The 24,706-nt window shown below is 46.7% G+C and overlaps 1 protein-coding gene across 1 annotated transcript in view; it reads left to right on the top strand.

The window, feature by feature from the left end:
- LOC146180872 (dnaJ homolog subfamily C member 21) overlaps positions 1–24,706 on the top strand; it is a 68,372-nt gene that overhangs the window by 418 nt on the left and 43,248 nt on the right. Inside the window, exons 2-6 of the mRNA XM_084576197.1 lie at positions 6,460–6,588; positions 11,572–11,660; positions 14,925–15,041; positions 18,113–18,286; positions 21,083–21,133. Coding sequence (XP_084432323.1) covers positions 6,460–6,588; positions 11,572–11,660; positions 14,925–15,041; positions 18,113–18,286; positions 21,083–21,133 — 560 coding nt within the window. The remainder of the gene's footprint in view (positions 1–6,459; positions 6,589–11,571; positions 11,661–14,924; positions 15,042–18,112; positions 18,287–21,082; positions 21,134–24,706) is intronic.

The raw sequence follows: 24,706 nt of genomic DNA, 5'->3' as shown, positions 1-24,706 counted from the left end.
TATTTCACGCTTTGGCAGTTGGACGCTGAAGGTAACATTAGACGGATACAACGCGGTCAGTGGTGCCAGGCATGGTTATGCTCGATCAAAGGCGTTGGCTCAGTCTTTATGGAAGAAAAGCAAAAGCAGATGAACCCTGTTAGAAACGGGATAGAAAGGTGTACTACGGCTAAGGGTTTTGGGGTGGATTTGTTGCGGGGTCAGAGCATGTAGAGACATCAGTACAGCGTGTTTCTTTGTGCATTCCTGTGTGTCATTATCGTTAAGTGCCGTTTGTAGTAATTCTTTGCATATGCTCATATATGTTCATATATGTTCAGACTCAGTGGCGTCGCGAGGGTGGTGCGGGGGATGCGGAAGAAGTGGGAAGAGAAATAAACTACTGTGTAAAGACGCGAAAAGGCGCGCTTTGGTGCCGCTGAGATCACTGACAGGAAAGTGTGACCTTCTCGTAGAAAATTATTCTCTTATGAGGAGTGCTTGAAAACACATGCCTTAGTTTATGCCAAAGACTCCACGCCATTTCAACGTCGGACCGGGCCTTTGTACGTGCGTGTACCCTGGAAACATCAGCATTAATCCGTCACCCATCGGAAACCCCTGCGCGGAAGAGTTAGACGACACCCGTCGTTGGCCGCGCCACCGCATTGTCTTATTTTGTGTATGTGTAGTTCACTCTCCTTTCCCAAGCAAGGACCGCTGAAAGCTAGTATCTCTCCGGCAGTCTTTAGTCTTGTTTATTTATCACCTGTCTTCCTCGCTCCTCGACCCAGTCAAAAACCTCACAATGTCAAAATGCCGAAAGGCACAGAATGGCTGTTGCTCAGTGGAATGGCAAGTCTGGAGTGCCGCGCCTCCGCACCCGGTGCGCGAGACCCTAGCGACGCCACTGAAAAGACTCGAGCAGGAATCTAACTGCGGACTCCAAACTTTGTGGAGTCGTTTTCGCAAACACCCATACTCTAACCACAGCCATGTGGCCATTTGGCAAGGTTGCCCATACATATGATGTGCGTATTTATTTTTTTTTTTGTACCACATAAATGTACCACATAAAAATGTTAAAATTTTTTTTACAAAAAAACTAAAAATAAAACAGAGATATGGCAGGATTCAGGGGACAAGTAAGTAAACAAATAACAAACGTCTGTTGAAAACAGCGACAGTAGAATGGAAATAATGCAGTCACCAAGATAGTTTCATCAAAGTAGTTTTAGGTCATCTTCATATTGCGCACCTCCTTAACATACTTCATTCTCATAAAACAAGATGTACCGTCTTTGCCAAAAGTAACCAGGCTGCTCCGAAGGCTAGCGGAGCAAGCGCGCGGCCATGTGGCGGCGTTGCGCTCGCTGTGGCTTATCGGTGCTCGTCAGCTCCGAGAGTACAACAGCTGACGTAACTTCGCACCCTCCCTCTCGCCAGTTGGATGTTAAAAACTAGGCGCGCATGATGTACCGGCTGCGGTTTCACGTGTGTGAAGCTTGGTTGTGCCCAGCGAGGGCGCTCAGTATAGCTACGTGGCTATTCGCTCTTCTCGGCAACTTCCCTGAAGCTGATTTTATGTCGCGTTTCTCGCTATATAATTATACGTGCTTGTGTCCTGCAATCCGTTGCTGAAACGCACCAGCAGTATTGCGCTTTCCTGCGTGTTTTATGCGTCTGTGCATTAAAGAATGATAATGCACCTCGAAATTTCAATATGCTTGCTCCAAGGTGCTTTGCGTAGTGCGACATTACGGGTTGTAACTCTGGTACAAAGATATGGGAAAGCTTGTGAACCCTTTCAAGCCACCTTATCTTTCTTTGAGGCTCGCAAAATTACCGAGAAGGGCGAATAGCCCCCGTCGCTGTACTGAGCGCCCTCGCTGGGCACAACCAGGCTTCGCACGCGTGAAACCGCAAACCGCGCATCATATGCGCCTAGTTTTTATCATCCAACGGGCGAGAGTGAGGGTGCAAAGTTACATCAGCGGTTGTACCCTCGGAGCTGACGAGCACCGATAAGCCACAGCAAGCGCAACGCCGCCACACGGCTGCGTGCTTGCTCCGCCAGCCTTCGGAGCAGCCTGGTTACTTTTGGCAAAGACGGTACCTACATCCGAACTCTGTGGACAAACCACTCCTTAATCTCATGTACAAGACTAGGCAGAATTAAGACAAAAGCACTTCCCACAAGTTTTTAATGAACACATTCCATTACAACCAAACTTACTTTTAGGAGAAAAGTCCTTCATATTTCCCCTTTTATTTCATTCCTAAAAAAAGCAAAGCTTTTAAACAAGCTGTAGAATCTCTAATAATTCCTTAATGCCCTTCTTATCAAGCAGAAATTTTAACCCTTGCTCTTGCCACATGGTGGCTTCTCATCATCATCATCATCATCATTATCATCAGCCTGATTATACCCACTGCAGGGCGAAGGCCTCTCCCATATTTCTCCACTTAACCCGGTTCTGTGCTAGCTGCATCCACTTGACCCCTGCGAACTTCTTAATCTCATCCGCCCACCTAACTTTCTGCCGCCCCCTGCTACGCTTTCCTTCCCTTGGAATCCAATTTGTTACCCTCAGCGACCATCGGTTATCCTCTCTTCGCACTACATGTCCTGCCCATGTCCATTTCTTCTTCTTAATTTCTACTAGAATGTCGGTAACTTGAGTTATTTCTCTGACCCACTCTGCACGCTTTCTATCTCTTAATGTTACCCCTACCATTTTTCGTTCCATAGCCCTCTGGGTTGTCCTCAACTTAAGTAGAACTCTCTTGGTTAGCCTCCACGTTTCAGCCCCATAGGTGAGTACAGGCAAGATGCAACTGTTGTATACTTTCCTCTTGAGCGATACCGGTAAGCTGCTAGTCATAATCTGCGAGTGCTTGCCAAATGCGCTCCATCCCAATCTTATTCTTCTTGTTATTTCCTTTTCGTGGTCCGGATCTGCGGTTACTACCTGTCCTAAGTAGACGTATTCGCCTACTACTTCCAGTATTTCGCTACCTAATGTAAACTGCTGTTCCTTCCCGAGGCTGTTGAATATTACCTTAGTCTTCTGCATATTGATTTTCAAGCCTACCTTTCTACTTTTCCTGTCTAGGTCATCAATCATTATTTGCAGTTCATGCCCCGAGTTGCTTAGCAAGGCAATATCATCAGCAAATCGCAGATTGCTGGGGTATTCTCCATCTACCCTTATCCCTAACTGCTCCCATTCCAAGTCTCTGAATACTTCCTCTAAACAAGCTGTGAATAGTACTGGGGAGATTGTGTCTCCTTGCCTAACACCTTTTGTTTATGGGAATTTTGTTACTTTCTTTATGCAGAACTATGGTTGCTGTGCAGCCACTATATATATCTTCCAGCACTTTCACGTACGGCTCGTCTACCCCCTGATTTCGCAATGCCTGCATCACCGCCGAGGTTTCAACGGAGTCAAATGCTTTTTCGTAATCAATGAATGCTATGTATAAGGGCTGGTTATATTCCGAGCATTTTTCTATCACCTGATTGATGGTATGGATATGATCGATAGTAGAGTACCGTTTCCGAAACCCTGCTTGATCCTTTGCTTGATTGCAGTCTAAGGTTGTCCTGATTCTATTAGCGATTACCTTAGTAAATACCTTATACGTAACAGACAGTAAGCTGATTGGTCTGTAATTTTTAAGATCCTTAGAGTCCCCTTTCTTGGGAATGAGGATAATGTTTGCATTCTTCCATGGTTCCGGTACCGTCGATGACACCAGGCACTGCGTATACAGGGTGGCCAGTTTTTCTAGCACGATATCCCCCCCGTCCTTCAACAAATCTGTAGTCATCAGATCCTCTCCAACTGATTTCCCCCTTTTCATAGTTTCTAGTGCTTTCTTGACCTCGTCCTTCGTCACTGGTGGAACGTCTGACTTTTTCCCTACCGCCAATCTCATTACGGTCCCGACTACTTTGGCTACTGTAGAGATCTGTATAGAACTCCTCGGCTACTTTGACTATCTTTTCCATATTAGTGATGACGTTGCCCGCCTTGTCCCTTATTGCATACATCTGGTTTTTGCCTATGCCCAATTTCTTCTTTACCGCTTTAAGGCTTCCCCCGTTCAATTTTCTCCATGTTATACTTCCTTATATCGGCCACCTTGCGCTTATTGATTAGCTTTGATATCTCGGCCAATTCGATCTGGTCTGTTGGATTGGAAGCTTTCATACTCTGGCGTTTCTTAATCAAATCTTTCGTCTCCTTAGACAGCTTGCCGGTATCCTCTCTAACTATCCTACCGCCTACTTCTACCGCGCACTCAGTAATGATATCTCTGAAATTATTGTTCCTTGCCTCTAGGGTAATGTCGCCATCCTCAGTTAGAGCTGAAAACCTATTCTGTAGCGAGATCCTGAACTCTTCTGCCCTCCCCCTCACTGCTAATTCGTTGATGGGTTTCTTTCTTACTAATCTGTTGCGTTCCTTCTTCAGATTTAGGCTAATTCGGGACCTCACCATCCTGTGGTCACTGCATCGCACTTTCCCGATTACCTCTACATCTTGCATAATGGCGGGGGTTGAACACATTATGAGGTCGATTTCATTTTTAGTCTCTCCGTTAGGACTTTTCCATGTCCATTTCCGGTTCTTCCGTTTGCTGAAGAAGGTATTCATGATTAGTAAGTTATTGCGCTCTGCAAACTCAACTAGTAACTCCCCCCTGCTATTCCTAGAACCAATGCCATAGTCACCTACTGCCTTGTCTCCTGCCTGTTTTTTCCCTACCTTGGCATTGAAATCGCCCATTAGTACAGTATACTGCGTCTTTACTTTTCGCATTGCCGATTCTACATCTTCATAGAAGCTTTCAACTGCCTGGTCATCATAACTACATGTAGGTGCATAGGCCTGTACAACCTTCAGTTTATACCGCTTATTAAGCCTAATTACGATGCCTGCAACCCTCTCATTAATACTATAGAGTTCATCTATATTACCCGCTATATACTTATTGACAAGGAAACCTACTCCTAGTTGTCGCCTCTCCGGTAAGCCTCGATAACACAGTACATGCCCGTCCTTCAGTACAGTATATGCCTCATTCGGCCTCCTAACCTCACTAAGCCCTATGACATCCCATTTCATGCCCTCTAGTTCCTCTAACAGCACTGCTAAGCTAGCTTCACTAGCTAGGGTTCTAGCATTAAACGTTGCCAGGGTCAGTTTCCAATGGCGGCCTGTCCAGCGGAGCCAGGCTTTCTTAGCACCCCCTGCTGCGTCACAGGTCTGACCACCGCCGTGGTCAGTTGTTCCGCAGCCGCTGGTGACTGAGGGCCGGGGTTTTATGGAGCTTATCATAGGAGGTTGCGGCCAATTACTGCACCAGGGTGGCCAGCTCCTGTTCTGGTGAGGGAGTGCGTTGGCGGAGGTGTTCACCGGCATCAGGTCGCACCCCAAACCTGTTTATGCAATTCCATCGACACGTGGATATTTTTTTTTTCATCCGGTGGAGAATTGCGTGGCACCGGGATTTGAACCCCGGTCCTCTTGCATGCGAGGCGGATTTTCTACCGCTACGCCACCGCTGCACCCTGGTGGCTTCTATGTGCTATAAAATACAACACAACGGCCAAACTCTTTCTAACGGGCAATCTATGAAACTAACTCGGGTCAGGTCAAAATGAGAATTTAAAGGTAGAAAAAACACCAAATGATCGGTGCAATGTTATTGTGAAAGGTCAGCAAAATGATCTCACCAAGCAGGCATACAGCTTTTTTACTGACATGTTCAACATGTTCAAGCAGTAGCAGATAAAGCTCTTGATCTGTAGTTAGCTGTTGCAAAATAGTTTTGAGCAGTTTATTTACAGTCAAGAACAACCATAAGAGCTGATTTTACCCTTAGTTTTCTCTAACCTTTGGACGGGCGGATGATGCTTTTTGTTTGTCTCTTCATATCTGGACGTTGTGCTGGTACCCAGGATTCTTCTGGAGCAGTTACTATACCCATAATATCTGGGCCACTTTTTGTGGCCCCCTGCACTGTTACCTATTTTCATGCGAAATGTTTTAGGTTATGATTGCTCCATACTAATCTGAAATTTTTTAAATTTTTTTTTCGGCAGTCTTATTCAAGAACTTTTTGGATACACCTTGTATGTAGCTACTGATGGTTGTCTACTAGTCGCAACTGCGCCTTATTTCTTAGGCGAACCAGTATTTCAGCCTGTTGATGAGCATATCACTAGTTCCTGACCATCAAATTGGTGTCGTAAGTATAGTGTCATCCACAGAATCACTGTGGCCAAATCTGTATCTCTTCAAGCTGCATTACTGTTGGCGTGGAATGCATTCTATGGTAAAAGGTAGGCTGCCTTTCATCTCGTGGATATGACAATAAGCAGTAAATGACATGTGACATCACTGTTGTAATCTTTTGAACTAATAGAATCTCTTGCCAATGGCGTTTTTCTGTACTGGCCTTCAGACAAGAACCCAGACAACCTTCAGGAGGCGACAGAGCAGTTCAAGCTCATCCAGCAGGCCTACGACGTTCTCAGCGATCCCCAGGAACGGGCCTGGTACGACAAGCACCGTGATGCCATTCTGAGTGGAGGTGAGGCCACAGCTGTTGTCTTTTTGGAAGGAAATAATTTGTGGCCCTGTCAAAAGGGGATATCACCATATGTATACATAAATTATTTTTGTAGAACTTCCTGCCAAGATTTGATATGATGTGAATAGCTGGAGCTTACAGTTTGAACTCTTTTATGGGCTGCATTGCAGCATGCGGCCAATTTAATCATGAAATGGAACCAAGAAACTGTTTTGAAGATAGATGCCATGTATTATGTAAGTGCAGGATGTTTCCGTGGAGCGGGTCTGTTTGCATTCATCAGTCCTTGAAAGGGACACTGCAGCACTTTTTGCACAAATTGGGCTTTCAGCAGAAACCCACATTTTTTCATACTGCGAACTGGAATATCGGATTTAAATTAGGCAGAAGAAAGCAGAAATAGCCTTTTTTCAGTAGAAGTAAGCAGCCCGCGCGACAGGGCTCACCGCAGGTCACAACGCCGCCTGTGATTGGCCAAGACGTCGCGTGACATTTTGAGGACCGAGGAAGCTGCCGATGCGGCTTCTTTGCTGCGCTGTGTGCTGATCGCAGCTCTGCGGCTTTGTGAATGTCATTATGTCATGTCATCTCCACCTGAATGACCATCGAGATTTTCACCGTATGTATCCGTACCAGATGCACCCACAAACGATGAAGCACTTCCGTTGTGGGGAGCGTAGGCTTTACATGAAATCTTGATTTGGTTAGAGTAAGACATTTTGAAAAGTAGTCTGTCATTATTAGCAGAAAACACATGGCCCTCAGCGAAATCTCGGCGCGCATATTTTTGGGAAGGAAGGGCAGCGAACAATGTCCTAGCCGACTACCTTCATCTCAGGCCCCCCGCCCCGCCCGAAAGGTCATTGTTGTGAAAAATGGACCCAAGGCTTGGTGTACTAAATTCTGCTTTGAGTGCCTGTGGAGATACGAAGAATTTTACAGAAAGAGTGAAGCAGTACACAGCTGCCACCAAACAAATGAACAATAAGCTAAACGCGGTTGCCCAGCTCTGCAATGCATGCGAGCCTTTGAGGGGGCCATTGTGCTGGAGACCAATACAAGCACGCGCAGAATGCTGCTTGAGTCATGGGACATTTAGCAGATGTAAAGAACTTGTCCCATTATCGTACGCTCACAATACAAGTTAGTGAATTGACGGCCGATGTAAGTTGAAAACCAAGCTGCAGCTCCACATACCGCACCTATACCTTCATGAGGAAAACATGTTCTCAAATGTATTTTCTTATGAGAACCTAGTCGCTTTATTTTTTTATTTATTTCATTTGTGTTCCCAAGCAAGAAAGGAATGTGTACAATGGACGACGTAGCAACAGGTGCAAAATCACGAGGCCATGTATGAACAACTCATGATTGCTTGTTCGGAAGCATCAAAGGAAACCTCGCTCTGTGCGCTCCTTACCTGAATGCGCCTGTACTCAGCTCAGCGGTAAATTCTTTATCTTCTATTAATGCTCCCTTAATGCTCCCGTAAGGGTTCCACGAACATATCAGGCATGTGCCGTGCCATGCTGGAACTCGCAAAGCCTTCACAGCTTAGCTGCGACACAGCAGTGAACTCTTCTTAATCACCTGCTAGTTCGCAAAAATCATCAGCGCGTGCTGCTGATGAGTTGTGCATGCTTAGCACAGAATCCCAGAAGTCGTTGCGCGGAGGTTTTGTGGAGAAAAAAAAAAAGACTCTAATACAACCATAAGCCGATGCTGTCTACTCGTCGCATCACGAGATTGCACTCCATGAACGGATCGCAGTCAGAGCTAAACGCATTGGTTCGCATACAAATGAGACCTGAATAGTCAGAAAGTAATGGAACTACAAAGTACAAGCCTTACCTCTCTTTTCTTCCTTTAATAACCGCAGTTCTAGGAAATGGTGACTGTCCCAACTTTTTTGTGCAAGGAAATAGAAGGAGCCGCCTCATGGTTCAGCCATGCCTTTTTATCAAAGCCCTTTGAAAATCGCGTTAGGAACATAGTCACAGTCACGAAAATGCTTCGAGTAGAATGTTTCCTTTGGCCGGCTTGAATTTATCTCTCTTCTCAGCAACGCCACATTGCGCCGCAAGCTTTTAACACAATGGAAAGTTATATTGTCGCGTCCACAGCTGTTCATGCATCCGAATACATGTAGAATTGTGTTGTATCAGGTGCACAACACTAAGTTGACATGGTTTGTATGTCCGCAATGCACGCAAGACGAGGAGCAGCGCACGTCGAAAGCCCCCTTCGTTAACTCAGAATGCCTCTGGTTCCTCACAGTGACGTCACAACGGACAGGGATGCGAGGTTTCTCTCCCCGCTTTCCTCCGCTGTAGCAATCGCGCGGGGCACGGGAAATTTGAATTATGCGCTTTCAGTAGGCGATTGCGCAGGTGTTTTATGCATAATCGAAAAAATAATTTCACAGACATGATCAAAAAATAATCTATTTGAAAACCACTGCAGCGTCCCTTTAAACCTTAAAGTAAGCTGCTTGCAGGAATGGGGAAAATGAAGTATAATTGAGACCTTCAAAGCACTTTTTATACTCATTGATAGGGCATACCTGACAAAATTTGTACACATGCTTAGTTACTTTTGGCATCTATACAGCTGGATGAGCGGAATAATTTCCCTGCAGTTTAATTTTGCTAACATACTTGAAAATTTGAAATCTTTGCTCTGCTCGATAGAAGTTTGAAATCTAAGGGGTTAATCGTGTGCATATTAGGGGGCATTTTATTTTCAAACTTGAGTACATCATAGCACAGACTAGAAGTACATTAAATTCAAGTGATTGCTGTACTCACTGTGCTTGTTATACTTGCTCTATTTGCTATGTATACTTAGCTTTGATGTTATGGGCTGTAGATGTGCGGGAACTGCATGTAGGCATAAGCTCAAAGTGTGTAATTTTTCAAATGGCCCTCTCTCCTCTACTTAAACAATCTGTTTGGTGCTGCTTGGAAAGCCTGAACTGCGTCTAGAACCTGAGACTGCCACTCATAGATTCTGTACACAGCTGCTTTTACTGAGAGGTGATTGCTTAGAGCCTGGTTTTCAGCTGGTCTTATGTGTCTGGTAAGTAAGGGATACAACAGACATTGGAGAAAGCTACTGGTATCCAAATGAGTCCAATCCTAAACTTCAGTCATCTTTTTTTTTTATTAGGAGAAAATTGTTTCTGTCCAATGGCAGTAATTCAGTAAGCGTGTTCATTATCGACTTAGATTCAACGAGGAGTCAGTCATCCAAACAATAGTGTGGATAGTATGCACAGAAAATGAGGTGCACACTGTGCACCCCTGGTGAGCAAGCATCTGTTTTTAAAAAGTAGTTATGATAAACTGAGTTCAAACAAACACAACTGCTACTAACTGCTTACCGTTGGTTGTTAATCGGACAGAAAAAAGCAAACCAGTTGATGCAGCTGTCTATAGCTAGGTAAATGTTGTAGCTGTGTGCATTGCAAGTTAAAATGCTGTACATAGTATTTAGTGGCATGATTTCAGCAAGCACTGGCTATGTTTGAAGGAAAAGTATTTTTGTTGTTAAAGGCAGTCTTGGGCAGCACAAAATAGACATCACAAAAATTAAGGGGAGACTTAAGTAGAGTTAGTTGTTGGGCTAGTTGGTATTCTAGATTTAAGGACATAGTTTTCAGTGCAAAGGCACATGGCCAAAGGAAAGAAGAGGAAAGACTGTAGGGACGAACACAGCGCTGCTTATAGTCTTTCTTCTTCTTCTTTCTTTTGGCCGCATGCCTTTGCGCTGAAAACTATGTCCTTAAGACACCTTTGCCCTTTAGTGTGTGACGTGATAGCCTTGAAGGTTCCTCCCCTTGCCGTTCCTTGTTTGCTTACATGTAGTCCCTGCTCGCTTAATTACCAATTCCTTAGTTTGTGCCTGTACTATCTTGCACATTCATATTAGCATACTGTTCTAAGCTGCCACACTCTCCAGCCACCAATCGTGGTGACCCCACGACATAAAGCGTATGAATGTGCCTGCATGGCAAAGGAGTAGTGTGCCTGACTCGGTATCAGAGAGCCTTGGAAGGTTGATTTCTCTCCCACCTTAAATGAGCAGTTCGAGTTTGCAGCTCCTCTCAACTTTGTGATATCATGTGTTCTTGTTAAGTCCTACAACCCCTCGAAGAGTCGGGGCTCAGCTATGTAACCTGCCAGTTACAACCTGCCTGCAATTTCTCGCTGACAGCACTGACAGGCACTCCTAGAGGACCTCATGCTAAATGCCTTGTTGGAGAGATGAAAAGCCCTTCAAGCAATGGAGGCATAGCCACATTTTTGCGCAGCGTGGTTCTTTACTGACAGTTGTGTTTAAGCATGTCTCCTGAAGTTGTTATATACGTACATACCCCTATTTCTTCTATCCACATTGTTGCCTGTCTTAGCACTCTTCTCTTCCCTAGTGAAGGGTAAGCAGGCGAGATGGTCCTTCCTTTAGGCCAACTTATCTGCCTTTCTCTCAAACAAACTTCTTTCTCTTTGATTTCTCCTGCATTTTGTATGATTTTAGAAGCCTTCAGCATACCTAGTCCAACAAGAAGCTCTGTTGGACGGAAATAGGTTTCTGGAGTTTAAAGACTGTGTGGCCTTTAGGTATAAAATCCATGATTTTTGTTTTGTAGCGAAAACTGGCACTATTTCTCTGGGGCCTGAAAGAGCGCCAGCTCAGGTCTCTTCTTTCATGTGGGAGGGGGACATTAGAATCAGCCTACCATGACATTTGAATTTTCGTTACCCCTATACCACGCAGGCACGTTCGTAACAGGCATGAAAGTGGGTTCTGCATACAACGTTGGTGAACTTTGATGCGTTCAATGGAACGCTGGTTGTGTTCGATGCAATGCTCGGTAGCCCGCAGCCAGAGCGTTTGCTCCACATTCGGTTCAGCAGCGTTGAACCTCCGTAATTTTTTCATCTCTGGTTCATTTCTTGACGGGAGAACGCCTTTGCATTTCAGGGCTGGGAGGCGACTACAAAGACGATAGCTTGGATGTCTACTGCTTCTTCAACTCCTCCTGTTTCAGTGGCTACGGTGATGATGAAAAGGTGCTTTTGAATCTTTTCCACTTTGGCTGTAGCCTGTATTACTTGGCGGCAGTGCATGTTATGCACCCATTACTGCTTATGAAAGCATACATTCAGCCGGTACTTATCTGCCTTGGTTAGTCTTCTGTGGGTGTAGCCTATAATTCTGTAGGTACATATTGGTTTAAATTACTATTTTGGTGGGTCAGAGGTTCAGAACCATTCTGCAAGAATGCAGTTTCTCTGGAAGTAGCTTTGTTAGCTTGCATGAGGGTTCAGATGTTGTGAGAAACCAAGAAGGTACTATGAATTGGCAGTAATTGCAGCATGTATCAGCAATTACTGTAGTCCATCATTATGAGGCTTTAGTGGCATCTTTTACTCCTGTGAGTATTCTGCCGTGTAGCTTTTACAAATGCTTGATGCAGATATGCTCGCTGAATTAATGGGCCCTTAAAGATAAAGCGTTTACCATAAGCATTTTTTCGTATGATCCGGGGCATTGCATTACTACTACTAAACCCATGACAACTATAGCTCTTATAGTAAAATATTTGTACATCTGGGCTCGTCATGCAAATTGTCAACCTGCAATGTACATTGTGTAGCTTATTGTGTCCTCTTATTTTTGCACAAACTTTTTGCAACATTCTTATGTCCAGTAGGCAGTGCGAATATTGAAATTTTTTGAATACCTGATCATTGGAAAAAAGAAGTGGGAGATTAAAAAATAGCAATCATTGTTTTTCTTGTTTATTTCAGAATTAACATGTAGTATTTACAATTAAAGGAAACTAGAATTGCACAGTAGTGTATACTGTGGGGTTATCCTACTGAAACATCCAGTATAAACTCTATACAGGATTCCTTATACCAGTTTTTGTACAGGAAGGAGCTGCTTGAAATAGGGTAGAGCTGTCATATCGCTGCTTAATACAGTGAACCCTCGTTAATTTAGCCTTTCAGGAGCTAGAAAAAAATACCTGAATTAACCAAAAGCTCGAATTATCAAATGGGCCTGCGGTGAATATGGAAATTTTTGAATTTTTGAATATAATTTTTGAATATTCGGAAATCCTGAACATTAGTTCTTTGAATATGAATTGAATAACAAACATATCCCATTCATATTCGAAATTCCAAATATTCGCACACCTTTATATCAGCTGTTAATTATGAAAGGAAGTGGTGCATTATGATATGTGTCTTGCATCGGTTCGCTGCTTTGTGAAATTTCATCCACGGAGGATTCAGTGATTATCGTCTTGACGTGCCACAAGTCATAAAACTGCAGCGATGACGTAAATGTAGACCGGCCACTTCATGTGCAAGGGGTTCTTGGTATAAATCCCTATCCCAAGCAATTCCCCTCGGGAAGAAAGAAAGTCTTTATGTATTTGGAATATTTGTCAGGGCTGCGCTAATTCGTCATAGAAATGAATGTCGCTGCATAAACGAAAGACGCATATTTATTTATCCATAAGCAAGGGGATAGACTTGAAAGATTACATGCCTATCAGCTTACTGTCTGTTGCATTGCACAGTAAAGCGTTGTTAATTTCTCTTTTAAAAGACCAGGTAAAGTGTTCACATTATTGGGTGTCCCTAAGAAATTGCTGAAAACCATTGGCATCATATTTGCTTTATCTAATGAGCACCTCAAATGGAGTTGCCGGTGCATTAAAATGAAAACTAAGCGACAACTATAATGTTTTATGGTGTCATTGTTGGGGACAGAAAGAAACGCGTCAGAGCTGAAAGTGTACGTGAAGACGCTGCTTGTTTTCGTGCGGTTTTGTTTCTCCGAACATAGGCTGAGTGTCCGCCTGTGAGTATGTGCGCGTGAGCACGTCTATGCATGCATATGCTTACGCTGGTAGCCTGACCAGATCTGGATGCCAGGCCACCCAGCTGTTTGAATCGGAAAGGGACAGGGGCTTCTGAGGCGCCAAATGAAACGGCCATCCGTGAAATCATCGCTGTACAGTTTTCTTCTTTCACTTAGCCAACGAAATCAGTTGTTAAGTTTGCCGGAGCTTTTCTGTGACCAAACTAATGAACGCATATTACCGCGGTGGTGCAGTGGTTAGGTCGCTCGACTTCTGTGCACGAGGATGTAGGATCGAATCCCGGCCCCGGCTACCGCTTTTTGATAGAAGCGAAAAGCAAGACGCCATTGTGATGTGCGATGTCAGTGCACGTTAAGAACCTAAGCTGGTAGAAATTTCCGGAGCCCTTCACTACAATGTCTTTCATAGCCTAAGTCGCTTTGGGACCTTAAACCCTCAGACGAGCCATCCGAATGTGTACAGTATGTACATGCAATGGCAACACAACAGTTGTCAAGTTCTTTGCTTTGTGCACACTGTTGAGAATGTTAAAGAAAACCAGAAGTGGTTTCGCAGCCCTTCTTGTGGCACAACTGCCATTGCATTTTGAGGATTCTATGCCTCATGGACTGAGCAGTGAACCATTGTAGCATTCTCAAAACATGATGGTTCAGCCTACTCGAAGAGCAAAGGAAGCATGTGGGCACAAGACAGGTAGATATGCGTAGGCATTAGAATGGCGCTATTTTCCTATTTTCAGAATAAAAGTAGTATTAGTAATAATAAATAAGACTAACGGCACACAAAACGGTGTCTGAAATGGTGCGACTTGCCAATGTGCACACCTAGTGTCAGCAGCAGGACGGCATGAATTTAAGAGAAATGAAACGGCAACTTGGTAGTGGGGGAGACTTCTGATCATTGTTGCATCTGCCATATCATGCATGCTGAGGTGTTACGGGCGTGACTGCTGCATGCAATTCATGTGCAAGGAGTTTTATGTGGACAACTGCTGGCTTTATGCTTCATACCTCTACCCCTGAGTCTGGATTAAATGGTGCAAGAATGCCTATGTCCAAATTAGCCAGCCTCCAATGCCATAGACTTACATGGGTGTCAGCCAGGGCTGCGCTCCTAGTTCCAGTTATCCGAATTTTGGACATTTCATTAGTCTCCTTTAGGCTGGTCAAATCCTAAAACCACTTAGCTTATCTTTCACGGTAATTGCATAAATTCAAGAGAAGGCAAGTGTATAGCAGGGGGCGGCAGAAAGTTAGGTCGGTGGATAAGGTTAGGAGGTTTGCGGTGACCGGGTAAATGCAGCTGGCTCAGGTAATTCGAAGGATAGTGGAGAGGCCTTTGATCTGCAGTCGGTGCAGTCAGTCTGGTGATGAGGATGGTGAAGTCTTGAAATGGTGAAATCAATATCTGGCATTGCTTTTTCTTCTGGAACCAGGGATTCTATGCGGTGTTTCGGGATGTCTTTCAAAGAATTGCCGCTGAAGACGAGCCCTACCAAGATGAACCAGTGGAGGTGCCAGGATTCGGGGAGAGCACTAGCCCGTACGATGAGGTAAGTAGTTTTCTGAAATTATTGCCCATTGAACTGCCAAAGTGCTGCACTCAAGCTGACTGGGGCAGTTTTGATGAGACGCACTTTGAGCGGCTCATCTCTTTTTGCTCTTTGTTTCTTGCTCATCATTATACACTTATAGGTATACACTCAGTTTGTTAGTCCGTTTTAATTGCTACTTCGAATTGTGCTTGATTGTTTGCTGTTTGTTTTCTAACTGAAAGTGTGGTGCCCTTTTTATGTTTTATGTTGCAGTTTTTTTCCCCAATGTAATGCCATGCCTGATGCTGTTGGTGCAGCGATAAAAAAAATAATCTGAGCATGCCACGTGTAATGTTGATAGCCACAGGAGAATTTCTGTGCATTAGATAGAACCCTGTGATTGGGTTCAAGGTGCCGTGTTAATGCGAGAATGTTAAAGGCCCCATTCACCACAAAATTTGATGTCAGCATCGGCATTGTGAGCGAAAAATCATTAGCGGGATGCGGGCAGGTGGTAGCTGGCAGCTGATATGGCCGCGCACTGACTGGATGTACTGTCGCCTGACGTTACGCTTGGCAGGAGCTGCCAACTTAGCCTTCTCCCTTTCATATGGGAGGGTCATACAGGAAAAGCTCGTTAATCCGGATCTCAAGGGACCGGAAAAAATGTCCGAGTTAACCAAATTCCGGATTGTCGAATGGACCATGAAAATAACAAGAAAAATGTACGGCGCATAAACATACCTTTATTGCATGAAAAACTGCGTTATTTTTGTTTGCCTAGTCGCCGGAATTTGCGCGAGAACGATTTTCTTCAACCCCATCAGGTGGTGGTGCGCACGCTCACTGTCGCGACACTCTACACAAAATTCCTCTAGTACAGTGAGGGCCTCCGCGGCCTCCTGCACGGTGCGACGTCGCGACGGCGGGTCGCGATCGTCTTCATCGGAATGATTTTCGTCCCCGTCGAGCACTTCCGATAATATGTCATCGTCAGTCAGTAGGCCAGCAACGGCAGCATCATCGTCTATTGCTACGTAGTCGGCAAGCTGGACACCACTAGGTAGGAGAAATTCAAAGCGCCTGTCATCCACCTCTTCGTTGTCCATATTTTCAGTGGGCTCTGGGGTATCCTCTGCAGTCACCTCTGGAGGAACGTCACAGTCATCAGGGCGGACAAACCCGCTGTGCCTGAAGGAGTTGGCTATGACCTCGGCCGGCGTGTTGTTCCAAACTTGCACTAAAATGTGAATTGCACTGAGGAGGTTTAGGTCATATTCTCGCCCTGACTCCTTGCACAGCAGCATCCGTTCTAGCACATGCTTCCTGTATCTGCATTTTACGTGCTGAATTATGCCCTGATCCAGCGGTTGCAGTGCAGCCGTCGGGTTCGGAGGAAGGAATACGAGCTCTATGCACTCCAGCCCTGTCACTCGGGTGTGCGCGCTGCAGTTGTCCACTACAAGTAAAACCTTGCGCTTGTTAGCGGAGAAGCGGCGGTCGAGCAGCCGCAGCCAAGCTTGAAAAATATCCGAGGTCATCCAGGCTTTTCTATTGGCTCGATACTCCACAGGCAAACGGGGAATGTTCTTAAAACACCTTGGGTTTTTTGCCTTCCCGATGACAAGTAGTGGCAGGCGCTCCGTGCCCGATATATTTGAAGCGAGAAGCACAGTGACCCTTTCCTTGCTCCTCTTCCCTCCAACGCACGGGTCACCCTTAAAGGTGATTGTTTTGTCCGGCAAGGCTTTGAAAAACAGTGCCGTTTCGTCGGCATTGAAGACGTCAGCAGGTTCATAACGAGCCAGGTACTGGAGAAGCTCGGTTGTCTTCCAGTCAGCAATGCGGTGTTCATCCACCGCTGTCTTCTCCCCACACACGTTTCTAAAGACTAATCCGTGCCTTTCTTTGAAGCGGGCGAACCATACTTCAGACGCACTGAAAGATTCTATGTTCATTTTTTGTGCGTACCTGTCAGCTTGCTGACAGATCAGCGGGCCACTCAAAGGAAGCTGTCCGTCACGCATGTCTGTAATCCACCGAAGCAGTACTTCCAGTTTCAGGTGCGCAGCCGTCCTTAGCCTTTTTCTCTTCCTGGTGAATTTGCCGCTGTCAAACGCTTCGAAAATTTTTTCTTTGTTTTTCACGTAGTCGCTTAGCATGCTTCTCTTGACGCCATACTTTTTCATTACCTCTTGCCGAGAAATGCCTTCGTTCAGCTCCTTCAATATCTTTACTTTTCTTTCCAAGTCATTTGCCGGCTGCTGTGGTCGTTTCGCTGGGGTGGCGGTCGCCATCACTATGAAGAACGACGGCGATGGCACAAGGCACAAGCACAGTCGACGAACGCAACGTGCACCCACAACACAAAGAATGAAGCAGCGTAGGGGCACTGTAGCGTAGGCGTAGCACATGTGGCGTTGAGCAGCAGAACAAACCGTCCCGTCGTCCTTGTAGCTTTCAGTAGATGCTGGAAGGTCCAGCGGCCCAAAGCCCCAAACCCATGCATCGGGTGGTGGCTGGCGCCACCTAGCCACTGCTCGCTCATTCACTATCATCATCGTCATTCTCAAGCTCCTCATGCAGCTTTTGTTCGGTTTCGGTTTCTCCAACTCTCCTGCAGTCTCCTGCCACGCCGTCGGTTACGGCAAGGAGCGTGTGCCTCCGAACCGCCGAGTATCGCGCGGCTCACTGGAAGTTGCGATAGCCTTCGGGAGTTGTCCGAGTTAACCGGTGCGCGGCTAAATGCCTCCGAGCTAACGAGCATTTCACACCATTGAACTATACACAGTTTTGCCGGGACCGCGCCGCGAGTCCGAGTTAGCCGAATTTCCGAGTTAACGAGATCCGGATAAACGAGGTTTTACTGTATATGAATCAGCCTGCCAGGACCTTTGCATCTATATAGTTAAAGAGCCATTGACTTTAGCATCTCACCTAGCCTGAATCGCTTTGGGACATTAAACTGCATAAACCTTACCGAAGATGCTCTAAGGGTTCTCCAGAACCCAGTTTGGGAACTTCTAGTCTGAGCCGTTTTGTAGATGACTAACTGACTGGCTGATTCTCCTTTATTTATTTTCCTCCAGGTTGTGGGCCCATTCTATGGCTACTGGCAAAGTTACTGTACAGCGCGCACGTTCACGTGGCTTGACACGTATGATGTACGGACAGCACCCAACCGGAGAGTGGCGCGGCTCATGGAGCGCGAGAACCGCAAGGTGCGGGATGCAGCCCGCCGGCAACGCAATGAAGAAGTCAGGGTGAGTCACAGTTTAGTGACTGCAGAGTGATTATTGGTTTTGATTTGTGTGCGCCTTTTTTTTATGTGTTTTTTAAAGGGCCTGTCGAGCACTAATTGTCAGGGTTGAAACAAGGGAGGCGTTTGTGCCCGAGTAATGTTCGGAGGCTTCAGCTTGATAGGAAGGTCGATGACACAAATGGAGAGTTGGTGATTGCACTGAAGAAACTCTTTATTGGGCTGACTTGCAACCGCAAAAGAACTAAGCAACTCGGACGCGGCGATAGCAATAAATGTGCTCGTTGAACAAAGATAGCCTGTCGCACACATCAACACTCAATTTAAAGGCTGCTCCGAACCATCTAGATAATGCTGCAAACTGTTACTAGCTCAACCTGAAACATTGTAGAAACATACGCGACTGGTCGGAATCTTCGAGACAGATCTCGGCGCATCTTGCGCGACAAAGAAACTGATAAAGGTGCGTCTCGCGACATTGAGCATTAACAAACAAAGAATACAGAATTGATACGTGTGCCAGAATCACAATTATAAGGCCGCATGCCGGCGGCTGTTAAAAAACAACAAATACAGTTTTGAAGGTATCGCGGCAGTATGAAATGTTGGAAAGGTTGCTTTTGCATTATGATGAAACCTTTGAGTTGCATGTACGCACAGCAAAAAAGAAAGGATGCTACATATATACAGTCGAACCCGAATATATCGAATTTTGGTTATATCGAGCTCACGGAATATCCCCTCGAAAATCCCATGTAAAAGTATAGGAAAGCCGCGTCATATATCGAACTCAATTTCACCGGTCGTTCGATATATCGAACTCCGCACCACGCACTGGAAAGTGTGCCTTCCCCAAAGACGATCGCATCACCCTCGGCCCTTTGCCGCGTGACGTTTTCAAGCCATGCCGCGGAAGGAATGAGAGGGGACAGTTCGGCTAGGGCAGCGCCGCGCCCATTCCCCAAAGGCGCGCGCATCTGCGGTTATCGTTTCCCGTGCACCAGCACGTGACGTTTGCAAGCCATGTGCGCGAAGAAACCAGAGAGAACCGGTGGGAGCGATAGGGGAAAAGCGCGATAGAGCGAAGCGCAAGGGTGTGCCCATTCTTTTGCCGAGCTATCTCTCTCTTTCCTCTTTCCCGGCCTATGTTCGCAGTAGCACGCGCTACGCATGCGCCAATCCAGCTCAGCCCGTTTTCAGACAGAACGTCGGACGGTTTCTCCAGCATGTGTTGCGAACCCTCTGCGCGCGGCGGCTCGGCTGACGTGGCTATGGCGCCTGCGGAAGTTAAGAAGCAACAGATGTATCTTTTTTTTTTTTTTTTTTTTTTTTTTTCGGGAGCCATTTATACTTGCACGTATGAATCAACGAAAGTATGCGGTCAGCTGCGATCATGACACCGGCTTTTAGCATTTTTCGCTTCAAACAGCATTTGCAGCCACTTTATCACGCTTTCCAATGATTTTGTGGCAGTAGACTACGCCCGCTCCAAGCGCGGCGTGATAAATCGAATCAGGCTTGTGCAATCAAGCCATCATGGGCAATCTGCCAAGTTCGCTCCCACGCCGCAGCAGGAGCTATCAAAAGATAAACTTGCTGCGACGTTATCGCTGCGCAGCATCTTGGCACGCTCCCAAGAAATGAGCTGTGGATGAGACGACCGAAACGGATTGCGACATGCAAGCGATAACTGCGATAACGCTGGCGATTTCTGCCGCGGCGACACAGAAACCTTGTTTTGAGCTGCCGCGGTGGCTTCTACGGCAGAGGGACGCAGTTCCAACAAGTTGAAAATTTTTTGCTCTGTCGCTGCCGCTCGTCGCTGTGATCGCTTAATCTCTTGCATGCGAGCGAGCTGGCCTTAACGCTTTTTTTTTTTCCAAATTCTCGAGTGCAAAAGTGGAGGGTGGGTTCATTGTGCGAGTGAGTTGATTACGCAACAAATACAGTATCGTTTTTTTCGTATCGTAAGTGCCGTCCCAAGCCGATTTCTGTATATCGAATTATCGATATATCGAACTATTTCGCGATCCCCTTCGAGTTCGATATATCCGGGTTCGACTGTATGAGTGCGCACAAGGAACCCCTGAAAAGCAGAAAAACAAATAGAAAAACCAGTGGTTAGGGTGCCTGACTGTTAAAGTGCTCGACTGCTGGGTCGGGCACCCTAACCACTTTATTTCTTTCTGTAGCATCACTCAAACTGCAATCAGGGCCCGGGCCCTAAGTCTGAGCACTGGGCTAGGCCGGGCTCAGGCCCTTTCAATATCAGGCTGGGCCGGGCTTGGGTTGGTAGCATAGGGCCCATGCCAAGCTTGGGCTCAAAAGTTAGGCCTGTCAGCTCCTCTAGCATGGTTCATTTGGCCCATCCTGGGCAAGTGCTGTGTGTTTTGTGTTAAAATATGTTGCTGGTTGGGTGGAGTGACTTTGGCCACATGATGTTACTGTGTTGCACGTTAAGTCACAGTTCACTGCTGTAAGTGTGACTGTGCATGTACCCTTTGAAAATCCATTTGTACATTGAGTTGTTGGATGCAGGCTCACGTGCCTATTAAAAGTAGCGTTATGCTGCTGTGTTAGTTGAACTCGAGCTTTAATGAGCTTGTGGCAAACTTAAGTGTGTCCACATGGCTCCATGATTTTAAAAGTTGGCTTTGGCTGGTGGCTCACATTGTCCCGTAAAATATATTTTAGAAAGAATGGACCTGCAGGAAGTGTACAAGTCTACTAACCTGTATGAAATTATCATGGTTTAATGGCATAGCATTGACTAAACTTTGCTTGTTTTTCTAATGTGCAGCAATTGGTTCAATTCATACGGAAACGAGACCGGAGGGTACAAAGGAGAAAGGTGAGCTCACATACTACCAAGCGGCAGTACTAAGGTTTTGTGGATTACATTGCTTTGCTTTTGTGAACAAAGTTTCACTGACAATTCTTATTTACCTGAAAGAAAGTGTACGAAAAACTCAAATCGTATGGTGCAATTTTCGTTTTCATACTTACAGTATTGACGGAATTCTGCAGCTTCACTGCTGACGGTTCACAAACATATGCTAAGTGATGCTAGCTGTTTGAAGGGGCTGAGCTTCTTTTCTTGCCCTATCTTTAGGACTTCATATTGATTTCTAACATTACCAATTCATGAATGAAATTGAGTGGAAGCTGCAGAACCTGCCTTTTTCCATTAGATGTAACAAATTTAATTAGAAATGAAAGGACTTTTTTTGTGACATTTATGTATGTTGATATAGTCTTCCAAGTTTGATTCTCTGTTCCCTTTAATTTAGTGAGGATTAATTTTTTTTTTGTTTTACTTTCACTTAAACTTTTAAGTCAAAGAATGAAACAGTATGTCAGATGGCTGGTTACAGCACATATTGGGGTCATCTGTGCTTTCTTGCCTCACACAACAACTTAAGAGAGTCTAGCTCAGTTATTTTTCTCTTTTGTAAAATATTGTCACGGACAACAGGGCTAGACTTGACTAAAACGACGGGACGAAGCTGTACCAGCAGGCAAACGTTCGGCGCACAGCACGAGAGTCAACTTCAGTGACCTCTTCTTTGTGGGATTCGGGCTTGCTGCGGCTGCCCTTTGCGCGGCCGCCGCTCGCTTCCCAGTTCTCCCCGTTCCCTTTCTCCCGCCTGAGGCGGCGGAGAGGGGCTCGGACGACTTGTCACTGTCGTTCGGGCCACAGCTCCGCCCTGGCGTCCCAGTGGCTGTTCTCATCGGCGCCTTTTGGCGGGAACACGGCACCGCTTCGAGGGCCGCGCTGTGTTCCCGCCAAAAGGCGCCAATGATAACAGCCACTGGGACGCCAGGGCGGAGCTGTGGCCCGAACGACAGTGACAAGTCGTCCGAGCCCCTCTCCGCCGCCTCAGGCGGGAGAAAGGGAACGGGGAGAACTGGGAAGCGAGCGGCGGCCGCGCAAAGGGCAGCCGCAGCAAGCCCGAATCCCACATCTTCCAAGCGCAGCTAGAACATGGGGACCCCAGGTGGCATTACTCCCCCTCTTAAAAAAAGAAATAAGGGACGGAGCGCGAGCGATGGGCAATGTAAGCGAAAAGAAAGATCAGCACATGGACAGCATAGATAACGGAGGCGGGGTAAGGTGTCCTACGCGACAACGAAACAAACGCATAGCGCACTACCGCGTGAAATAGGGCTTCATGCGGACAACGACGACCTCGGAGCGTGGTTGCCGACGCTAGGGCTGCACAGTACCCACTGGAAGAACTTCGTAAGTCACTTCCGTGACTCGGCGCAGAACTTCGTAAGGTCCGAAGTAACGGGAAATCAGTTTATCACACAAGCCGGGCCGACGCACCGGGGTCCACACCTAAACTTTTTCTCCAGGATGGTATGCGACGTGTCGATGACGGAGGTTGTAGCGGCGTGCATCCGTGCCCTGCTGTTGTTGAATGTGAATGCGGGCAAGTTGACGTGCTTCCTCAGGGCGCTGAGCAAACTGCTCGGCGTCTGGCATGAGTGGATGATCATCTGGGCAGCTCGGAAGCATGGCATCCAACATCGTCTGAACGTCACGTCCGTAGACTAGGCGAAATGGTGTAAAACGCGTCGTCTCTTGGGTGGCCGTGTTGTAGGCATAAGTGATGTAGGGGAAAACTTCATCCCAGTTTTTGTGCTGCGAGTCTATGTACATTGCGATCATGTCGGCGATGGTTTTGTTGAGTCTCTCCGTGAGGCCATTCGTCTGCGGGTGATATGCAGTAGTTTTTCGGTTGCTGGTATGACTAAGCTCGAGCACGTCATGCATGAGCTGTGCCGTAAACGCGGTGCCTCGATCGGTTACGACTAGGGACGGTGCGCCATGACGCAACACGATTTGCTGCATAAAGAATTGAGCGATCTCAATTGATGTGCCCCGCTGCACTGCCTTGGTTTCCGCATAACGTGTGAGATAGTCGGTCGCGACTATAATCCATTTGTTACCCATCGATGACAGCGGAAATGGGCCCAGTAGGTCGATGCCGACTTGGTCAAACGGCGTCCGAGGTGGAATAATAGGTTGGAGCAAACCCGCGGTCTTGAGAGGAGGCACCTTTCGACGTTGACACTCGCGGCAGCCTCTGACGTAGCGATGGACGGCGTCAGAAAGTTTAGGCCAATAATAGGCTTGACGAACTCGAGCGAGTGTGCGTGCAAAGCCCAAGTGGCCGGAGGTGGGCTCATCGTGGCAAGCAAAAAGGATATCGTCGCGAAGGTCGGCCGGCACGACAAGGAGGTGCGCTCGATCAACAGTGCTGGAGTTTTTCTTGAATAAAACGCCATTCCGAAGACAGAATGCAGACAGGTGCCTTCCAAACTGACGGGGACGTCAGCAGCATGACCCTCCAGGTGGTCAATGACAGGTCGAAGGTCTGGGTCAGCTCGCTGTCGGGTCATTATGTCTGAGGCATTCACTAGTCCAAGAAAACCTCTGTCATCCGTGACGTTATCGACAAATCCGACGGGTGCCCGGGAGAGCGCGTCAGCATCTTCGTGCTTCTGACCAGATTTGTACACAATGGAGTAATCAAATTCTTGGAGGCGAAGGCTCTATCGTGCTAGGCGCCCCGATGGGTCACAGAGATTGGCCAGCCAGCACAGAGAATGGTGGTCAGTAAAGACTTTAAACGCACGGCCATAGAGGTAAGGCTTAAATTTCATAGTTGCCCACACAACCGCCAGGCATTCCTTTTCCGTAGTGGAATTTGTTTCAGCGCGGGAGAGCGTGCAGCTGGCATACGCAATGACCCTTTCCACGCCAGCTTGGTGTTGAACGAGTACAGCGCCAAGGCCGATGTTGCTGGCGTCGGTGTGGACTTCTTGGCAGCGTCTTCATCAAAGTGCGCACGAACAGGGGTAGTTTGCAGTCGTCTGCGCAGCTCCGCAAAAGCCTCTTGTTGCTCGGTGGCCCACACGAACTGTGTATCATCCCGCGTGAGGCGGGTCAGGGGTGCGGCTATCTTGGAAAAGTCGGCGATGAAGCGGCGGTAGTACGCACACAAACCCAGGAAACGTTTTAAACTCCTCTTTGTGGCAGGAACGGGAAATTTGGCGACAGCAGCAGTTTTGTCGGGGTCTGGCCTAACGCCTGCGGCACTCACAAGATGACCGAGAAACTTCAACTCTTTGTAGCCAAAGTGGCACTTCTCGGGCTTGAGCGTCAAGTCAGCTGACCGGAGGGCATCTAATACTGCGCGAAGGCGTTCGAGGTGTTCTCCAAAGGTTTCAGAGAACACGACAACGTCGTCGAGATAAACTAAACAGATTTGCCATTTGAGGCCGGCGAGAATGGTGTCCATCATGCGCTGAAAAGTTGCCGGCGCTGAACATAGGCCGAGTGGCAGCACTTTAAACTCATACAGTCCATCTGGGGTGACAAAAGCTGTTTTTTCGCGGTCCCGCTCATCGACCT

This window comes from Amblyomma maculatum, chromosome 8 (assembly GCF_055883805.1).
Source record: "Amblyomma maculatum isolate TAMU_Amacu chromosome 8, ASM5588380v1, whole genome shotgun sequence".
Classification (NCBI taxonomy): domain Eukaryota; kingdom Metazoa; phylum Arthropoda; class Arachnida; order Ixodida; family Ixodidae; genus Amblyomma; species Amblyomma maculatum.
This window is presented reverse-complemented; position numbering and strand designations above follow the sequence as displayed.